General features: G+C 46.7%; 1 protein-coding gene across 7 annotated transcripts in view; it reads left to right on the top strand.

Moving 5' to 3' along the window:
- The window catches only part of CTIF (cap binding complex dependent translation initiation factor), a 198,614-nt gene extending 179,844 nt beyond the window's left edge, over positions 1–18,770 (top strand). For 4 of the 7 annotated variants that reach the window (XM_083465981.1, XM_083465980.1, XM_083465979.1 and 1 more), the window contains 2 exons: positions 7,148–7,201; positions 9,980–18,770. In XM_083465981.1, coding sequence (XP_083322107.1) covers positions 7,148–7,201; positions 9,980–10,195 — 270 coding nt within the window. In that variant the 3' untranslated portion in view covers positions 10,196–18,770. The remainder of the gene's footprint in view (positions 1–7,147; positions 7,202–9,979) is intronic. The other 3 variants (XR_014517244.1, XR_014517245.1, XR_014517246.1) reach the window with 1 other exon arrangement.
- The last annotated feature ends 2,691 nt before the right edge of the window (positions 18,771–21,461 follow it).

Raw genomic sequence — 21,461 nt, 5'->3', positions numbered from 1 at the left:
GGAGACGGGAAGAAGATTCTGTCACTCAAGGAGAAATTCTTGTGCCGATGGAACTTTCACCTTAGCGCTAGGTTGAATTCCACTCTTACCGTTATTCACACACACATTTAGGAACGTTAAGATAGGGCTGGATCAGGCCAGAGAGCCTTCTAGCCTAGCACCCTGCTTCTTGCAGATGCCAATGGGAAACAGGACCTAAGTGCAGCAGCTCTCTTAATAAAATAATAATAATAATAATAATAATAATAATAATAATAATAATAATAATAATAATACTTTATTCATATCCCGCCCTCCCCAGCCGAAGCCAGGCTCAGAGCGGCTAACAACAGTAAAATAATACAGCATTCTAAAATCAGTTCATTATAAAATCACTTCAAATCAAATTAATGGCAACCATTGAGCTAGAGTTCTGTGAGGATTACCAAAGGAGGGGGTCAGGCTGTGTCTTGGCCAAAGGCCTGGTGGAACAGCTCCGTCTTTCAGGCCCTGCGGAAAGATGTCAAGTCCCGCAGGGCCTTAGTCTCTTGTGACAGAGCATTCCACCAGATCGGAGCCATAGCTGAAAAACCCCTGGCTCTGGTTGAGGCCGGCCGAACCTCCCTGTGGCCCGGGATCTCCAAGATGTTTTTGTTTGAAGACCGTAAGGTCCTCCGTGGTGATGTTCTCCAGCAGCTCATTTCAGGAGATCTGCTGCTTCTGAATGGGACACGGGTGGCGCTGTGGGTTAAACCACAGAGCCTAGGGCTTGCCGATCAGAAGGTCGGCAGTTCGAATCCCCGCGACGGGGTGAGCTCCCGTTGCTCGGTACCTAGCAGTTCGAAAGCACGTCAAAGTGCAAGTAGATAAATAGGTACCGCTCCAGCGGGAAGGTAAACGGCGTTTCTGTGCGCTGCTCTGGTTCACCAGAAGTGGCTTAGTCATGCTGGCCACATGACCCGGAAGCTGTACGCCGGCTCCCTCGGCCAATAAAGCGAGATGAGCGCCGCAACCCCAGAGTCGGTCACGACTGGACCTCATGGTCAGGGGTCCCTTTTCCCTTTACCTTTACTGCTTCTGAACTTGGAAGGTTTCACTTAGCCAAGTGAAACAGTTAGCCACTGATAGATCTTTCTGCACTATGAAGTTCTCGAATCCACTTTTGAAGCCCTCTAAGCCGACCTTCACCACATCCTGTGGCAAAGGGTTCCATAATTTAACTTGGGATGACTCCCGGGTTGCAGTATTGTGACGTTATACTGGACAGAGTAAATAGGCTAGAATTGGCAAGGCGGCTGAGGAGCGGTGAAGCGGGGCTGGACGTGGGGCTCAAGGAATCCCTATGCTGGGATGAGGACAGGCATTTTGCTAGTTAACCCTCAGGCCATCGCTGCCACCAGTTCACTGCAGAGTCTTCTTAAAAGTTTGCAGGAGGCAGCAAAAAAAAGGCACTTTTTGGAATATTTGCACCAACTCTCTCAGCTCTCATGAGTTTTATATTATTAAAGGCAGACAGTTTAACTGCGATCTAGCCGCAGGAAGTGTTTCCCTGAGTCATTTCATTCTCATCTGTGTTTTGTTTAACTTTTTTTTTCCCCATTCATGTTTGCTTCCATTCTTAGAAAGCTTTGGGAGTGTGCTTAATCCCAGCCATTGAGCACCGCAACAATGCAGTGTTTCAAATAAAGGAAAAGTAGCCTTAGCAGGACTTATCGCAAAGAGCACAGCTACCCAAGAGACTTCAGTTTGTTTGGTTGTTGTTGTTTTGAAATCGCAGCCGAAACAGCAATACTGTAAAAGCTCACTGCGGTTTAGAGGACTGCAAGAATGAGGTGTCGGGCATAGGAGAAATTAATTACCGTATTTTTCTCTCTATAACACGCACCAGACCATAACACGCACGTAGTTTTTAGAGGAGGAAAACAAGAAAAAAATATTCTAAACCAAATAGTGGATATATGATTTTTGTGGTTCATGCTGTGGCCACAGACATGTGATCTGACAGTGAGTTTGGAGTAGCCCAATGCAAAAATCCTGAGGATCCATGTGGATCCATGCTTTGTAACCACGGAGGAGGGAAGGAAGGGGAACCATGGATCCTCTGCTCACGACTGCAGCAGATTCCCCCCCCCCCCTTGCAGGCATTCGCTCCATAACATGCACAGACATTTCCCCTTACTTTCTAGGAGGAAAAAAGTGAGTGTTATGGTGCAAAAAATACGGTACCTGCTTTCCCAAAAGCCCCCTGAAACTGCCTCGTGTGTCTGTGTGTATCTTAGGAAGTTGCCTTAGCCCAATCAATCCATTTGCCTATCTAGCTCAGTATTGTTTGAGTGACTGACAGTGGCTTTCAGGCAGGAGTCGTTGCCAGTCCTAGCTGAAGATGCAATGGACTGAACCTGGGATTTTCTGCATGCAAAGCAGAGGTTGCATCCCTGGGCTATGGCCCTTCCCCTCTGAAAATAAGATTTCTCAATCCATGTATAGGCCACACACCCGTGGCCTTGTTGTTACCACCATTACTCCCTAAGGAGCTGAGCCGGTCAGTCTTAACTTCCTATAAATGATGGGGCCAGGCAAGTCTCCCTTGGGAAGAAGTTTCCGCCCATTTAGGTGCCACCACTGAAAAGGCCCTCTGTCACTTAGGCACCCACCTCGTGTGAGATGGCTTGGGGGGGAGGGGGCACAGTAGCCCAGAGGCTGGGAATTTTATTTATTTATTTATTTCGTTTATTTCATTTCACAAGATTTATACACCACTTGAATAAGATTTTTTTAAAAAACCACCCTCCAAACAGTTTCAAAAACTCAAAAGTGGTTCCTGCTCTGTTTGGCATTGGAGGATTAAACCAGAAATGTCCCCTACATTCATATCCCCCCCCCCCCGCCATTTCATACTAGAAAACTGAACGTCATCATTCTTAAAATGCTACATTTTCCAAAGCGCTTCATGTATATTATCTCAGGAATCCTTGCAACGGCCCTTTTTAGGAACCCAGTATTATTATCCCCATAGTGCAGGTGGAAAAGCTGAGGATAAGAGAGAGAATGGCTTGACTAAAGCCACCTAGTGAACTCATGGTCAAGGTAGGATTTGAACTGGAGACTTCACGGCGTGTGGTGCAGACTGCCACCTGTCTTGCCTTCAACACTGTGGATTGTGTGGCCAGGAATTCAGGACAGAATCCCACACTGCCCAAATACATCCTTTTCTGATTCTGGAGCTGGGGGGGGTAAGGCAAAAGTGCCTGGAATTAGGCACTCCTCGCCACTGAAATCACCTGAGCTTCAAGCATCAAAGCTGGATGAAGGAGCAACCCCAAGCTGTGTACCTGCTGCTTCAAGGGGAGCGCAATCACATCTGGAAAATCTTCTCAAAATTGTGGGCCCAAGAAGCTGCAGCCCATAGCACCTGTTTTTCCTGGATTCAGTTTTTTTGGGGGGTTCTTGGCCCACATCCAGCCACTATCCTGCCTCACCTGCCTCAGGTGGAACAGAGAAACAGTGCATATTGGTTCCTCCTTGTTCCAGGTCCCCTGAGGACACATCTCAGCAGCTTCACCTAGATATTGAAAAGCATGTGCTCTCCCTGTCTCTTTCCTGACAAAGGCCCTCAAGAAAAGCACCCAAGACCCAAGGCTGTCACAGGGCCAAAAGTGGGCCTGGAAACAGACTGAAATGGGTCAGCATCCATTTGTGTTGAAGCACCATCGCCTTCTTGAGCACTTGCCCCCAAAGCAGACATTTGCAACTAGCCGATAGTTGTCTAAAATTCTGGAGTAAGGAAGGACATCTTAAACAGGAGGTACATCACTGCCTCCTTAAGGTGTGGTAGAAGAAGAAGAAGAAGAAGAAGAAGAAGAAGAAGAAGAAGAAGAAGAAGGAGGAGGAGGAGGAGGAGGAGGAGGAGTTGTTGTTTGGATTTGATATCCCGCTTTATCACTACCCTAAGGAGTCTCAAAGCGGCTACCAATCTCATTTTCCCTTCCTCCCCCACAACAAACACTCTGTGAGGTGAGTGAGGCTGAGAGACTTCAGAGAAGTGTGACTGGCCCAAGGTCTCCCAGCAGCTGCAAGTGGAGGAGCAGGGAAGCGAACCCGGTTCACCAGATTACGAGTCCACCGCTCTTAACCACTACACCACGCTGGCTCTCCAGCACCTTTATACAGTACTCCTCTCTGTAGTTTGCTCAGCGGCAGGATTTGACCCTCTTCTAGACATGGCAGCTTGGCCCTTCTGCAGTGCCAGAAGGCGTTGCAGATCAGCTGTAAGCGTTGCAGATCAGCTACTGTTTCAGCTCCACCGGTGAACCCACAGCAAGCTGCTCCTGGAAGAGGAATGCCGTGCCAGCTGGCAGAGGAAATGCCCTCCCTCTTCCCATTTCCAGGTCTAGTTAAAATGTGGGAGGGAAGCAATAAGAGTTGGCGAGTGAGGCCAAATGCCGTCTCCTTGGAAGAGGCTTTGTCACTCACATGGTGTTGCTTTCATCACTTCCCTTTCCTTGTCCTTGCTCTGGGGTGACCTGCCAGAGCCGTCCTCCTGAGAAATGTAAACATGGATGGCATAGCACTGCCCATAGGGGATGCGTGGAAACAGACTGGGCCCCCTATCACTTGATGGGCGAGGAGCTTTCAGAATGCCTTCTCTTGCACCCGGGTTGTGTGTGTGTGTGTGTGTGTGTGTGTGTGTGTGTGTGTCTGTGTCTTTCTCGTGCTTTGTGTTTCCCAGCGTTCTTCAGATGAAGTCACACATCCTCTTCTCACAAAGTTAGTGCAGCTTCAGACAGCCAGGAAATGTAGTCTGTCTGCCGGTTGGGTGGTTCTCCCACATGGGATGCCAAGGAATCTTCTGCAGTGTGTTATTCTAGCTCCAAAAGCAAAGGCCGCTCCTCGTCTGACGAAGGAGATTAACTCGACTCCCGCCATTTCCTTCCTTCAAAGGCAGAAGAGGCAAGCAGTGAAGGATGGCTGTCTCCAGCCTGCCCTGCCTGGGGTCCTCCCAGAGACAATTGGGTGGCCCTGGTGGACCAGGAAGACAGCCATGGAGAAGGGAAGGTCTGGAGCAAACTTCCCCAACCCAGTGTCCTCAGCATGTTTTGCAGTACAATACCCACCATCCCAGGGACGTGGGTGGCGCTGTGGGTTAAATCACAGAGCCTAGGACTTGCCGATCAGAAGGTCAGCGGTTCGAATCCCCGCGACGGGGTGAGCTCCCGTTGCTCCGTCCCTGCTCCTGCCAACCTAGCAGTTCGAAAGCACGTCAAAGTGCAAGTAGATAAATAGGTACCGCTCTGGCGGGAAGGTAAATGGCGTTTCCGTGCGCTGCTCTGGTTCGCCAGAAGCGGCTTAGTCATGCTGGCCACGTGACCCGGAAGCTGTACATCGGCTCCCTTGGCCAATAAAGCGAAACGAGCGCCGCAACCCCAGAGTCTATCTCGACTGGACCTAATGGTCAGGGGTCCCTTTACCTTTACCTTTGCCCACCATCCCTGACTGTCATGGCATGTCCAGAGAGTGGAATTAGCTCTTTATTGTCAAAAGTGCACTTATTAGGTTAGGGGAAGGCGTGTCCATCCGTCCTACGTCTCTCAGCTACTCCTTGGCATGCGCCCTGAAAGTACTGCTCCTTAAAGTTCTTGCGTTTGACACATGTATTTGCTAAGACATACGTGGAACACAAAAAGCTTTTATCTGGACATTACAAACGGCCTCGGTCCAGTATACCTGAAGGAGCGTCTCCACCTCCATTGTTCTACCCGGACACTGAGGTCCAGCGCCGAGGGCCTTCTGGCGGTTCCCTCACTGCGAGAAGCCAAGTTACAGGGAACCAGGCAGAGGGCCTTCTCGGTAGTGGCGCCCTCCCTGTGGAATGCCCTCCCATCAGATGTCAAAGAGAACAACAACTACCAGACTTTTAAAAGACATCTGAAGGCAGCCCTGTTTAGGGAAGCTTTTAATGTTTGATGTATCACAGTATTTTAATATTATTTTGGAAGCCGCCCAGAGTGGCTGGGGAACCCCAACCAGATGGGCGGGGTATAAATAATAAATTATTATTATTATTATTATTATTATTATTATTATTATTATTACTACTACTACTACATTTAAAAAAACTGCTTCATTTCTACATACATGGAACACAGAAGCTTCTATTTGGACATTACGTATATAAGAACTGATCTACAGTCATACCTCGGGTTACAGCTGCTTCAGGTTGTGTCTTTTCGGGTTGCGCACCGCCGAAACCCAGAAGTACCGGGACAGGTTACTTTCAGGTTTCAGCAGTTGCGCATGCGCAGAATTGCTCTATGCGCAGAAGCGCCGAATCGCAACCCGCGCAGACGCAGTTTGCGAACGTGCATCCCGCACGGATCACGTTCGCAACCCAAGCATCCACTGTATTTGTATTTCCTGTTCTAAATGTTGGTCCTTAATTGCTTCTGCTCAATTAGATAATGTGAAAAGAGTTATGTTTATATGATGCATAAAGAATTCATATAGTTAAACACAGCCAGTTATGTTGTGGGTATACTTGCAAAGGAGACCTCAGCTTATGTATCTTGCCCACCCAAGCTGCGTGCAAGCAGGCCATGACTGCGCCTGTGTGTAACCTGCCCCTGCTCCAATCCTCTCCTGGTCCCAGGAGACAGCGGAGGTGAAGATGTGGAAGACCTTGACTCTACAACAGCCTGATCTCTCTCTCTCTCCTCCTGCACCCCTTCTTTGCTCTCCAGTTCTGCAGCTTCTCCTGCCTCTGCCTCTGGTCTCCTGCCTGTTCCAGGCTCCCCCAGATCATTGACCCACTTCTTCCAAGTCAGTCTCCAACCCCCACTTCTCCCAGTGCCCCACTCCTCAGGGTTCCAGCCAGTCCCTGTCAACTATTGCTCACACTGGAGGGTGCAAGGTTGCGGGAGGCTGGTCTAAAGTAAGGGCGGGGAATCTGCAGCCCTCCAGACATTGCTGGACTAAGCTCTCATCCTCCCTGACCATTCTAGGTGGGGCTCATGGGAGTTGAAGTCCAACAGTCTCCAGAAGGCCGCAGGCACTCCCGACCCTCCAGTCTAATGGATGGATTAATATGGAGCTATGGAAAATCTCTAGTACATGAAAGGGTTTTCTAAGTGGCATCTCACGGTGTGATTTTGCTTTCTTGTATTTTTTACAGTTGCTGCAGTCTCAGGACATAAAGGAAGATGCTGTCCTTTGCTGTGCAATGGAGGTACGAATACTGACATTTTCATTTTGAGACACAGGCCGGGAGATAGATCCCCTCTTTTTTGCTTTCTTGTTGGTCTCTCTGTGGTTAAAAATCAGTCAGTGGATGAGAAAGAGGGTGGGGAGAGCTTGGCCAATAATCGTTTGCACCCCACCTCCCATGGTGTAGTGGATAGACTGGGACCTGGGAGACCTTGAGCTGCTTGGAGAAAAAGGTGGGGTATTACCAGGGCCGTCCTTACCTGGGGGGTGCAAAGGGGTGCAGGGCATCCAGACGCCCAATTCTGGGGGGCTCCAAATGCATAGCTACTGTATACTGGTCCCTCTCGATTGGTGGCAGTGAAAAGCAATGGAGCGAAAGGGCTGCATCAATAGGAGTATAGCATCTAGATCAAGGGAAGTAATAGTGCCACTGTATTCTGCTCTGGTCAGACCTCACCTGGAGTACTGTGTCCAGTTCTGGGCACCACAGTTCAAGAAGGACACTGACAAACTGGAACGTGTCCAGAGGAGGGCAACCAAAATGGTCAAAGGCCTGGAAACGATGCCTTATGAGGAACGGCTAAGGGAGCTGGGCATGTTTAGCCTGGAGAAGAGGAGGTTAAGGGGTGATATGATGGCCATGTTCAAATATATAAAAGGATGTCACATAGAGAAGGGAGAAAGGTTGTTTTCTGCTGCTCCAGAGAAGCGGACACGGAGCAATGGATCCAAACTACAAGAAAGAAGATTCCACCTAAACATTAGGAAGAACTTCCTGACAGTAAGAGCTGTTTGACAGTGGAATTTGCTGCCAAGGAGTGTGGTGGAGTCTCCTCCTTTGGAGGTCTTTAAGCAGAGGCTTGACAACCATATGTCAGGAGTGCTCTGATGGTGTTTCCTGCTTGGCAGGGGGTTGGACTCGATGGCCCTTGTGGTCTCTTCCAACTCTATGATTCTATGATTCTATGAAAGTCCCAACGAGTCAAGAAACAAAACAGTTTTTTCCGTTGTTACAGGCAAACGAGCCCTCCCCCCCCAAAAAAAGCTCAGTAACTTTGAGTTTGCCCCCCCCCCCAGAAAAGGTCAACAACTTTGGCTTCCCCCCTCCCAAAACAAAGCTCAACGAAAGTTAATTTGGGGACGGCTAAACTAAATTTGGAGGTGCTGGGCGGATCTTTGCACCCCGGCGGCGCAAAAGCTAAAGACGGCCCTGGGTATTACTGCCATAAATAAAATAAATTGTAATCCTGCAAGAGTAAATATCCAAATAGGGCCATAGGGTTGCTGTGTCCAGCCGCCCTGATGTTGCGTTTGAAAGGCAGGATATGAATCAAAATGATGTCCCTGTTTATTTATTTCCATTTATGAATTTCTTACTATAAAAGCACCAGCCATTAAAACTGCCTCACATATAAGCACAATTAAAATGGTTTTGCGTACGGAAACAAATTCAAAGATGGAAGGAAGGAACAATCCCAACCAGAGAAGAATGGCAAACCATGTCGATGGACTATGCTGAAATGGCAAAATTAACTGGGAAGCTCAGAAATCAAGAGGACAAGAACTTTAAAAAAAGAATGGGGAAAGTTTATAATTTATTTACAAGACCATTGTAAGCAGGTTAGAACATTAGCAGGATTTTAAACACCACTTGTAAAGTAACGGAAAGTATAGATAATTTGGAAGGATAACATTTGGACAAGTATTGACATGTGATTGTAAATATTATCATTTGGACCCATGGAAGTGATGGGGGGGTCAGGAGATTCAGAGTAATCTCAATATTTGGATTTTGAATTGTGTTTGGGTGGGTTTTGTAAGTTTATACGTTTTAGAGTCAAATAAAAATAAAAATTAAAAAAAATCTAAACCAATGCAGATACAGAATGGGATAAAACTGCTCATTTAAAAGGCTTGTTGAAAAAAAGGCCTTTAGCAGATTCTCAATAGACAACAGAGAAAGCATCTGCCTCCAGCGAGGAGTTGCCACTATGCTAAAGGCCGGATTCTGGTATCATTTGAACTGGACCTCCTAATGAGGGAGGGAGGGGTGTTATTGGTTTGCTTTGTTCTTGTTTCATCATGTATTTTGTGTTTTTATCTTGCATTTTTATGATGCGAAACCGCCCTGAGATCTACGGATGAAGGGTGGTATACAAATTAAATTAATAAACTGAATATCTGCAGGACGGCGTCTCTGGCAGAGCGCAGTATATAAGGGATGAGACGATATTTTAGGTATCCTGGTCCCAAGCTGTACAGCCATGACTTGGGTTACAGTCTATTCAGGTTGCGTCTTTTTGGGTTGCGGACCGCCAAAACCCAGAAGTACCGGAACGGGTTATTTCCGGATTTTGGCGGTCACGCATGCGCAGAAGCACTAAATCGCACTTTGCACATGCGCAGAAGCGCTGAATCGCAACCCGCCCGTGCGCAGACGCATTTGCAACCCGAGCGTCCACTATATAGGACTTTGTACACCAAAACCAGCCGTTTGAACTTAGCCTGGCCGCTCACTGGCAGATGCTGCGGTCCTTTTAAGCAGAGACGTAGCATGATGGCCGCAGTCTGATCCCATGAGCCTCTCTGGACTGCTGTGTTTTGCGCCGGCTGCAGCCCCAGAGCGAAATGCGTACGCTTGCCCAAAGAAAAGCAAAACAAGATGAGACTTCCTTCTCCACCTCCTTTCTTCCCAGGTGGAGAGAGAAGGTGGACTTGGTGGCACCAGGGCAGGACGGGCCCTCTTTAATGCCCAGCGCTTGACCCCGTTCTCATTCTCTCTCTCTCTCTTTCTCGACAGCTGCAAAGCACCGGCCGGCTCCTGGAGGAGCAGCTGCCCGAGATGATGATGGAGCTGCTGGCGATTGCCCGTGACAAGATGCTGTGCCCCTCGGAGTCCATGCTGACCCGGTCCCTCCTCCTGGAGGTCATTGAGCTGCACGCCAACAACTGGAACCCCCTGACGCCCCCCATCACACAATACTACAACAAGACAATCCAGAAACTGACAGCCTGAGAGGGAGGCGGGGTTGGTGGTGGAGAGCCAGGAGAAGGAGGAAGACACGCACTTTAAAAACAAAACAAAAAGCAAAACACAACAGGAGAGAGAGAGGAGAAAGGATTTGGGAAGGAACTGAGCTACAGCAACCAGGGAAAGGACCGAGCGACCTTTTGTGGTCCAGATACCTAAGAAGACAAACTCCCAGCATGCGTACGAATATGTTCCTGGGGGCGAAGCATGTTTCTTTTCAGCCCTGTCCTCAAGTGCCGTCGCCGCCCCCCACTCCCTCCGTGCCTGCTTTTTTTTGTTTCAAGGCTCCCCTTTCTCCATCCCGCCCCCGTCGCTCATTCAGCTCCACATCCCGCCGGGTCATTGTTTTGGTTCGAGAAAGAACACGGCGGACATGAATAGGGAGCGCGGAGAGCCAGGCAGAGATGGCTTTCAGCAGCCGCCTCCTGGCTTGCAGTGACCAACTGGCGGGAGGCAGAACGCAGCAGATGTCTTTTGGGGGGACAAAGGCAGACACGTTCCACACCAGACTCTGGTAATTGACAGCTTTTGTCAGGCAAAGAGACACCCCCCTCCTCCCCCCCTCCTTTCTTCCACTCCTCTTGTCTTCATGGTTTTGTCTCCTTCGCTTTCCTCCTGTTCCACCCCCCTTTCATCCGACCCTGAAACCCCCATTCCAGATTAGACATTCAGAAGGGATAAAATTCTCTCTTTCACTCTCTTTTTTTTTCCCCTCCCAAAAAAGAAAAATTGCACTGGGTATCTTTTCTTTTCTTTTCTCATTGGTGTATTATTTTATGCACATTATGTATAGCATATATCTTATATATACGAACGAACGGACAAATTGCTATCTTGAGTTTTGGGAAGCAAAGATAATGTTACGACGCAAGCGGAGGGTTGCTTGAGGACCTCGAAGTACCGGGAGCACAACCCCAAAGCCACTTTAGAAGTATTATAGCCACAAAACGTCTTTGCCGGTGGGTTCGCATTAACAGCCTGATTCCATGACTATTTCACCGGGACTTGTTTTCCAGATAAAAGGTCAAATCCACACGTTGCAATTGCTGTCAGAATACACCAGCGTTGGTACCAGTTTCCTGAAGGGAACGTCTAACATAGTGATTTCATACAAAAGTGTTGAAATCTTTTAATTGCCGTGTACATAAGTGTTTAAAGAAGCGTATGCACAGGGACAGAGGATATCCACACGTTAAGAGTTCAGTACAAGAAACACTGGTGTTTCACTCAGCAGTTGCAATGTGTGGATGTTCCTTAATCATGCGCTTAAATTATATTAAATTAAAGCATATCTTAAATGAAATTCAGAGCAGTGCGCCAGATGATTTCAGAAACAGTCAGTCTGCAGCTAATCGGTTGAAGTTGAAGGTTGTGGGGGATGACATTCGTCAGCTAATCAAGAAGCAGCTCAGCCTTTGAGTTGGGGTTTGTGCGTTAACACTTTTCCTGCTTACGAACAGCTTTTTAATTCCAGTCTTATTCCTAATTACGCAGTTGAACGGTGGCCCCTTATAGTTAAGCCTAGAAACGAGAAAGAGAATTGGGGTGGGAAGAGGGGAGTGGAAGTTGTTCTTTAGAAGCCAGTAAATAGGAGGAGATATGTACGTATGTATGTGGTATTTGAAGTTTTGGACAGAGACAGAGAAAAAAGGAAGGAAGGAAGGCTTTTGTGTTCTGACAAGAAGAGTTTCATTTTTATGGGTTGTATCCAGTGTGAGTCATATTCAGAGTAAACCCATTGACACTGATCGACTTAAGTTAGCCATGTCCTTTAATTTTAGTGGGTCTAGATACAACCCTATGTTTATTTTCCCAGTACTTATTGTGTTGCAGAGCCATAGTGTTTTAGCTGAAACCTGCCATCTGGTTATTTCTCCCACTCTAGAAGGCCAGTTTTCTGAGTGAATAAGCCACCCAAAGAGGATTATTTTATCTGTGTGAGATGAAGTTTTTAGCTAAGAATAATAATAATAATAAATTATTATTTATACCCCGCCCATCTGGCTGGGTTTCTTCCAACACTCTGGGTGGCTTCCAACAAAATATTAAAATACAATACTCCTTCAGATATTAAAAGCTTCCCTAAACAGGGCTGCCTTAAGATGTCTGTAGGGAGTTAGGGAGAAGGGAGTTACGGTGGAGAGGCCTCCGTCAACCTGATGCCCTCAATATGTTTTTGGACTACAGTTCCCATCAGCCCCTGCCAGCACTGAGTTGCCCAAAAGCATCTTGGGAGCACCAAGGTTGATGGAGACTGGAGCAGAGGAAGGGTGGCACAGCTGCTATGGCAAGGTTCCTTCTGAGTACTTCACACCACAATTCCCGCTTCATTTTAAAAGCAGCTCTGTCCTTGGTAGGGGCCAGAAATGGCCGCAGGCCTTTCGATAACAGTATCGAACTTAGTTGTGAGGCAGGATGAGGCCTGGTGCAAGTCACAGCACTTCGTGTTTAAGGTTTACGTTTCGGTTTATTAGATTTGTGAATCCCTCCCGGCAACAAGAAGCCCTGAAGCGATTCACAAGAAGAATAAAGCACAGTGGTGAAAACAATGCAAACATCCAGTCATTGGGGCTGTCCTGATACCCGAGAAAACCAAAAATGCCATTGCCTGGCACCGGAAGGTGGCAAAGTTGGTGTTAGGTGGGGCCTCGCTGCAGAGAGCATTCCATCAATGGGAGTTTCTGCAGAAAAGGCCCATTCTCTCGTTGTCACCTTCTAGGTCTCCCTCGGAGGTGGCACACAGAGAGAGAAGGGCCTCAGTCGACAATCTCAGGGTCTGGGCAGGTTCATATAAGGTTAAGGTGTCTCTTTAGATATAGGAGTCCCCGGCCATATATAATGCTTTACGGGTCCACATCAACACTTTTAAATGTACCCACGTAAAAATCAAGCATGCATTATTTGTCGGTAGCAGACAAAGTATGCCCATAGACCACCTTGGTTCCACTGCACAGGAGTTGTCTCAACAGCACAGACAGGATTGAGTATTCAGGATCTAGGGCGGGCATCCCTCCTGGACCGGCCGAAGGGCTTGACCCTCCTGAAGGCCCTTATATTGTGGGGTTGGTTGCCTTGGAATCGTCTGGACATCCAGTGGATTGGGCCCCCAATCCTTCCAGTTCCACCAAAAGCTCAGGGATTTTTCAAGCACCGTCATAGGGAGCAACCTAAAGCGAGGACGCCTAGAAGTTAGCTATGAGCACATCTCCATTGCAGACTTTAATAAACCTGTTTTAAACTGTCAGGGCTTTAGTCTTAACATCCCAAGGGAAAAGTAGTTCTGTAAAAGAATCTCGCAGGGCCCCCACCCCTTTGCTGCTAGACTGGGTGAGGAAGTGCAGTTTGTTGGCACATTTTGGGGTACCATTAAAGAAGCGGCAGATCTGGTTTTAAACCAGATTTTCTGAATCGTAAGGGCATGGAAAGAGCCCTGCTGGCTCGCTCACACCCCCAAGGCCTATCTGGTCCAGTAGCCAATTTCACACATTGGCCACCCAGTAAACCTGAATGTGAAACCCACAAGGAGCGGGCAAAGGGCAATGGCTTTCTCCAACAGCTGCTTCCCAGGGACTGGCAGAGGCATGCACACACCTGCCAGTCCTTGGAGTAGCAGCCATTGATAAAGCACATCAGTGCATTTCCTTGTCATTTTCCTGGTGAGAAAGAAGTGGGTTAGTCACACAAGGGAATCAAATCAGCATCATTTGTGCAACCTGAATTTGACAGTGAGAGACTGAATCCCACCCAAAAACAGTGATAGTCTGGGAGCTCCTGCTGCCAGAAAATGCTGCAAGGGCCATTCGCTTAGGAAGGAGGATAAGAGAAGTTCATGGAGGAGGGGAGGAAACCAGCAACTGCTAACTGTTAGCAGGCAGTCTTCCTTGTAGCAACTCTTAACTGGGAGCAGACAACAGGGGAAGTGTGTTATCTATATGTCCTGTTTCACTGCAAGTTACCCTAAAATTAAGATTTGCCACATGTAGGCTCCCAGCTTGAAACCTTGTTGTGAGACTTTCTGAGGAGGCCTGGGGCTTTTGCGAAGGGCATCAGCCTTCATCTCCCTTGCTGAGCTGCAATTTGGGGTTACTTTCCCAGTTGTTTGGCCACTTCCCTTCTGCCTGTCCCGAAACACCTGCTAATCTGTGTGGCACCTAAGTTTTCAGAGGTAATTTCGGCCTCGGTGGCACTTGGTGTGTGTCCCTTGCAAACTTATTTTCCACCCGTCACTATTGAAAAAAAAAAACAAAACACAACCCTGTGCACTCTTTCTGGTTTAGGCAAACGGAAGAATCTCTTCTCCTGCAGTAATTGGAAGGGAGCAAAGAGGTAGAAAACAACAAAGAATTAATACGGCCACAAACTGCCTGGTGTCATATATGGAAGTGCAGCGTTCCTCCTCTGTTCCATTCAGTGCTTTCAGTTTGACCTACGAAAAATATTAAATGGAGGGCAGAGGGAGGTCCTACTCCAGCGCAGACCTATATTTTACTGCCTTTCGAAAGCCCTAAATTTCCACTTAATCACTTGCAATTTTCTTGGACTATGAAGAGGGAAAGCAAAAGCCACATGACAGTAATTCTGTTAAAGTGCTTTGCTGCCGCCAGCCATGAAAGCTCCGGTCAGGGATGGCCTTTAATAGAGATTGCTTTTGAATAGCAGCCGTGGACCCAGCCTTAATGGAATCGGTCCCATTACTTCCTTCTGCAGCCCTGGGTTTCCTCCTCAGCCTCCAGTGGGCAACATCTGTGTTCATCTCCCGATAGCGGTGTGTCCCAGTGCCCTTCCATGACTAATTTATATGTAAGCATCCTCCAATTTAATTTCTTTCAGCCAGTGTCTTGATTATTTAACCTGGTGTTCTGATTGTTCCACTCATCTGTGGAAATCTAAACGTTGGTAAAAATTATACACAGCTTCTCCTGAGCCCTTTGACATCAACAAATTGTTGGTGTGTTGTTGCTTTTAAAATATAACAACAACAACAACAAACTAGTGGCTTCCGATTGGGGGTGCTTTTCCTCAGGTAAATGGAACTTCCACTTGCAGCTGCAGTATACATCAGAAATGCCAGATGCTGTAGGCAAGCCAGAAAGAGAAAGCATTAGACCTCAATGCCCTCCTTCCCTGAGCTTCTCTGAGACAGAATCTTTGTCGTATCTGTTATAGACAGAATCCTGCAGTAGAACAACTTTGGGCTGATCCAGCAAGACAATCTCTTACTTAGTTGAGATGCCTCTGCCAAGCTCAATATGGAATAAAGCAGCTACATCACCGTCCAGTAAGGCTTTTGACAAAGCTCCCCATGATATTCTTGCAGAGAAGCTGGTAACATGGGCTGGGCAAGGTAGTTATTTGGTGGATTTGTGGCCAGTTGACTGACTGAACCCAAAGAGTACTCATCAATGGTTCCTCGTCATCCTGGAAAAAAGTGACCAGTGGGGTGCCACAGGGTTCTATCCTGGACCCGTTGTCGTTCAGCGTCTTTATAAATGACTTGGATGAAGGAATGGAGGGGACGCTCATCAAATTTGCAGATGACACCAAACTTGGAAGGGTAGCTAATGCCGCAGAAGACAGAATCAGAATTCAAATGACCTTAACAGATTGGAGAACTGGGCCCAAGCTAACAAAATGAATTTCAACAGGGACAAATGTAAGGTTCTGCACTTAGGCAGGAAGAACCGGCTGCAAAGATATAAGATGTGAGGGGTAGCTGCCTTGCCAGTAATTTGAAAGGGATCTAATGGTCTTGGTGGACTACAAGCTTAACATGCGTCAACAGTGTGATGCAGCAGCAGAAAAGCAAAGCTGGTGCTGTCCTAGGCTGCATCAACAGAAGTATAATCTCCAGATCAAGGGAAGTCATTGTACTACTCTGTTATTCCACCTTGGCCAGACCACACCTGGAATACTGTGTCCAGTTCTGAACACCACAATTTAAGAAGGATAATGACCAAGCTGGAACATGTGCAGAGGAGGGCAACCAAGATGATCAGTGATATGGAAACCAAGCCTTATGAGGAATGGTTGAGGAAGTTGGGTATGTTTAGGCTAGATAAGGGAAGACTGAGAGGAAATATCTAAAGAGCTATCACATGGAAGAGGGAGCAAAAAAATTAGGAAGAACTTTCTGATGGTAAGAGCTGTTCGACAGTGGAACAGACTCCCAGAAGAGATGGTGATTTCTCCTTCCTTGGGGGTTTCTAAGCAGAGGTTCAGTGGCCATCTGTCATGGATGCTTTAGTTGAGATTCCTGCATCGCAGGAGGGTTGGACTAGATGACCCTCGGGGTCCCAACGTTACGATTCTGTGAAAATTAGCTGCATTTGGATCAAGGGCCAGATAGCATTTCATACACCTACACTAACCTACTGTATTGGGGACACCATGACTGATCCCCACTAAACTGTGAGTTTCTTACACCTGCACTTCTTATTCAAGAGGCTTCTCTTCTTCTGAGCTGAAGGTTTTGGGTTCTTTCATGGGAGATTGTGGTTCAAATGAACCTAGCAAAATGTGAGTATGTTCCAGGAGGGGCTGTTCACTGTAGAGCCTCAGGAAGGCGGTGCAGTGCTAAGATGCAGAGATGCAGCGCACTTCATAGTGAGCCCTTAGCTGGTGGCACAGTAATGTACCTTTCCCATAGGAATGATGGGCAATCAATTCTATGACTTCTATGGGATCAAGGAAGAAGTGCACTTGGAGATATCACAAGGGGGGTGGCTAAAGTTGGCCTCTGTCCCTGGGGACTCAGGACAGTGAGAATCAAACCTGCTTCACAGCTCTTTCCTGAACCTTGTTTCTTGGTCACACTTGAGTGTGACAGCATGGTGATGGGGGGGGGGAATAGATTTAAAAGTCTGGAGAAAATTAAGTGATTGGCCTTCCCCTTTCTGTACCAGGAATGAATTGATATTTCAGCATATTGTGGTAGCGCGGAACAGCTTATTTCTTTGTAAACACTTTGTGGTGGTATCCAGCCCCAGTTTTTTGTGTGTTTTTTTTCACTGAAGGATCTTAGACTTATGTAGCAACCCTCCCGTGGGAATCTCATACAGAGCAACTCTTAAGGGAACTGTCTTCTTTACTCTGAATTCTAATCTGGAATGAAAGGTCCACCCCTTGTTCTGTTCTCACAATTACCGCAATGTTTCAGAAGAACTCAAGTACACCAGACAAACTTCGGAACGCTTTTAGCTACCCTTTCGTTTGACAAGTGGGTTTGCATGAACAGGGAGAAGGGGGGTTTCCTCCACTCTTCCTAAAGATTTTAGGGAAGCGTGATCCACAGTCCTGAGCCGCTCGTGTGGATCATGCCAGTTCCGGGGTAAATTAATCTGGTTTAATATTGCTCTCTGCTCCAGGGTTTTGATGGGGTTTTTTTTATTTAAAAAAAAGTGGATGGTGAGTCCCCTTTTTATTTCCTATGCTCTCACAACACTGGGTCCTGTATACCAGGACTTCCTAACTTTTGGGGGGCAGCCATTAGGCTATCTGTACCCTGAAACAACCCCACCCTCCCACAAGACTACAGGCGCCATAATACAGTTGGCTCCAGCAATAAAATGTTCCCCATGCGCTTGTTTGGTATGAGGTCGTTGACTGGGGACGGAGTAGGAACAAATAGGGCTTCTCAAGAGGAGAGACAGGCAGTCGTAGCCCTTTGCCTTTCCAGAACGAGATAGCAACACAGGAACGCTGTTTGCGTGAAATCCAAATGCAGAACTTTTAGGGGCAGGGGGTTTCTTTTCCACTCGGCTGCAGTGCTGAGCAAAAGTTCTTACCACATCTTGATCGAAAACCAGGACGCTCGGCGAAGACCAGATGAAATTGCAGGTCTCCCTCAAAGCCTGCCTGTTGGAGAAGGACAAAAAAACAACAACGGTAGCTTGTTAATTGATCATGTGAGCATCCTTGAAGTTACTCATTTCTGTTGCGATCCTTTGCACAATGGGGTCTACCTCCAGAAAACGTATGCCTTGGATTGCAGCCCTGGTTCTTATTCCCCACCCTGTGGATATGTCTGGTGTTGTTGTTTTTAATTTATTTAAAGCTAATTGTTTTCTTAAGCTGGCTAATCATTAATACTCCTATCAACCTGGATGGCACATCTAGGCTCTGCAGAATTAAGTTAACATTTAAGCTATCAAAATCCTGTGTCAAAAAAACCCAGTATGGAACAGTGGTTTTCTTTAGAACACAGAGTTACGTTAACGATTTTTTTTTAATTGCAAAAAAAAATGTATTTATTTTGTTTGAAAACCAACATTTAATTTAATCATTTATCATATTTTGGGTTTTTTTAAGTGCTTTTGTTCTAAAAATATTGTTAAATTTTTTTAAAAAAACAAAACCATTCTGGAACTGGGGAGACTTAGATGTTTGTAATAAGAGGAAGGCGGCTGGGGAGAAAACGCTCCCATCATTTCCAACATTTAATAGACTGTTAAGGGAAGGGAGAGGACAATTCTTCATGGCAATTCAGTTTTGTTTATGGAACATCCCGAACCGCTGTATGCTATAAAATACATCATCTGAGTAATAAAAGTTTCAAGCTCGACAGTTTGCCATCTCTGTTGATATGTGGTATCAGTTCTGGTGGTCTTAAAAGACTTGCTTATTTTGTTTGGCTTGGAAGGAAGAATGGGAGAAAGGAAGCCATTACAGCAAAAAAAAGTACAAAAGCCCTGGGTTTGGATGGAGCCATTTTTTCACTTTTAGAACAGCAGGAACGGACTGTATTGTTCATTTGTGTGCTTGATCCAGCAAGAAGCATCCATATGCTGTTCCCAGCGACTCCGGTCTTTAAATGCTCACCACACAGCAAACACACACAGACATTTACAACAGTCCCTTTCAATTGCAGTGGAGAGGGCTAAGCATGCTACCGAAACCATCACACAATTAAACAACCTTCGACGGCAATCCTATCTCCATTTACCCTAGAGTAAGCCCCATTAAGCTAGAAAACAAAACAGCATGGGTGGCTTTGAAAGCTACATTTTCTTTTTTTATTTTCTTTTTTCATATCATTTTTATTAGTTTTACAATAATACTTTCCATTGCCTCCTCTTATATTACACGCTTTGGCTTTTCAGGGCCCTGACTTCCTTCAAACCTTCCTTATGATTTCCTATCTTTCATTTCAAATTTCTGCATTTTCACTATTTGACCATTGCTTTAAAATCAAAAACATGAAAACATCATACATTCTTATTCTTATCTGCAGTGGTTTTTGTACCTTTCCTTACAAAGCTGCTTGCAATCCTACCAATGTATTTGATTGAATACAATTGTCTTTCAAATAATTTACAATTTGGTCCAGTCCTTGATGATCTTTTGGTCCGGCTGTTGTCGGATTCTTCCCGTCATTTTGGCCAGTTCCGCGTACTCCATTAGCTTCAATTGCCATTCTTCCTTGGTAATTCCAGAAAGCTACGTTTTCAAGGGCATCCCAACATGTCCTTTCCTCATCCATTCATCACTTCTGGTGGAAATCCACCATTATTACATTTATGACGGCTGAACTTTCCACAGGTATACTGGGGGTGGGGGCTCCACAGGGACCATATGTGCTATCCCAAATCCTTCTGGCTGTTCTGTTGGCTTCTGGGCAGCGGGTCTGGATGGAACCATTTTTTTCACTTTTAAGAGTGGCCAAAAGAAGTTGTGTTGTGCATTAGCAGCCACTATGCCGGGGACATGAGAATGCTCTTTTTATTTTTCTGGGAAAAGGCCTTCAATGAACTACAACTCCCCAGTATGCCTTTGGTGGGGATGGTGCAAAATTTCACAGCTTAGATATTGAGTCACTCATAGTTTGGTGGGTTAGAGCGTGGCGCTGATAACGCCAAGGTTGCTGGTACGATCCCAGTATGGGGCAGCTGCGTATTCATGCATTGTAAGGTGTTGGACTGGATCAGCTTTTCCCAACCTGTGGGTCCCCAGATGTTGTTGGACTACAACGCCCATCACCCCCAGCTAGCAAGGCCAGAGCTCAGGGATGATGGGAGTTGTAGTCCAACGACATCTGGGGACCCACAGGTTGGGAACCGCTGGACTAGATTATCCTTGGGGTCCCTTCCAGCTCTCCAATTCTATCACAGGTGTGTGTTCTGGCAGACAGAGAAGTGCCACTATTTAACAAGCGCAGTCTCTGAATTTGATTTGATTTAGCAGTGGGCTTCCCTGAACCAGCCCACTTCATTACTGTTACTGCTAGTATTATTACATATTAATCAATCCCACCATGACTCCAAGGAGCTCAAGGGGTGGTATATATAATTCTCCCACTCTCCAATTTATTCTCACAACAACACTGTGAGGTAGGTCCAGCTGAGTGATTGGCACAAGGTCACCTACTGAGCTTCACCATTGAGAGGGGATTTGAACCCTGATCTCCCAAAACTCTTAACCGCTAAATGATGGGTGTTATTGGCAGAAGAAGAAGAAGAGTTTCGATTTGATAACCCGCTTTATCACTACCCGAAGGAGTCTCAAAGCAGCTAACAATCTCCTTTCCCTTCCTCCCCCACAACAAACACTCTGTGAGGTGAGTGAGGCTGAGAGACTTCAGAGAAGTGTGACTAGCCCAAGGTCACCCAGCAGCTGCAAGTGGAGGAGCAGGGAAGCGAACCCTATTCACCAGATTACGAGTCCACTGCTCTTAACCACTACACCATGAATCAAATATGCCTCTTCCTGGACCGCATGACATCAAGGCACAGGAGGCCATTTGTACATTTGAATGCTCTCCCAACCTGCACATAGAAAACTTGAAGGAACTAGGCAGCACATAGCGTCCTCCTGGTCATGGGATGTCTCCATTAACAGGACGGCTTTTTCTTCCTGCAGGACATCTTTCAAACATGCCTGAAGACAGAGCAGGTGCAGCTCAGGAAAAGTGTTGCCTTGTGATTCAGGGAACGTCTAAACTGGGCCATAGAGAGGCGTACAATAGCAGGGATAATGTTCCCCTCCCACGCTTGAGCATCTCTGAACATGCGCCCAGGTGCATTTGAAAAAGGCACTTAGTGTTTCTGTGTGCAAAAGAACCCAATCATTCTTACTCAGAAGTGTTTTCCTTTAATCTGTGTGATCTATTATATTCAACCTGGTGTTGGATGGAATTCAAGGAAAAGGCAGTCATTGTAGTGACTCTGAAAAAAATGTGCTCCTATTCATGGCCTATGCGTTTGTCCTTCAGTCTTGGCGTTGCTTTCCTTCTAAGCAACAAAGGAGGAACATCCAG

The sequence above is a fragment of the Podarcis liolepis genome, assembly GCF_965112155.1.
Source record: "Podarcis liolepis genome assembly, chromosome: 11".
Lineage (NCBI taxonomy): Eukaryota > Metazoa > Chordata > Lepidosauria > Squamata > Lacertidae > Podarcis > Podarcis liolepis.
This window is presented reverse-complemented; position numbering and strand designations above follow the sequence as displayed.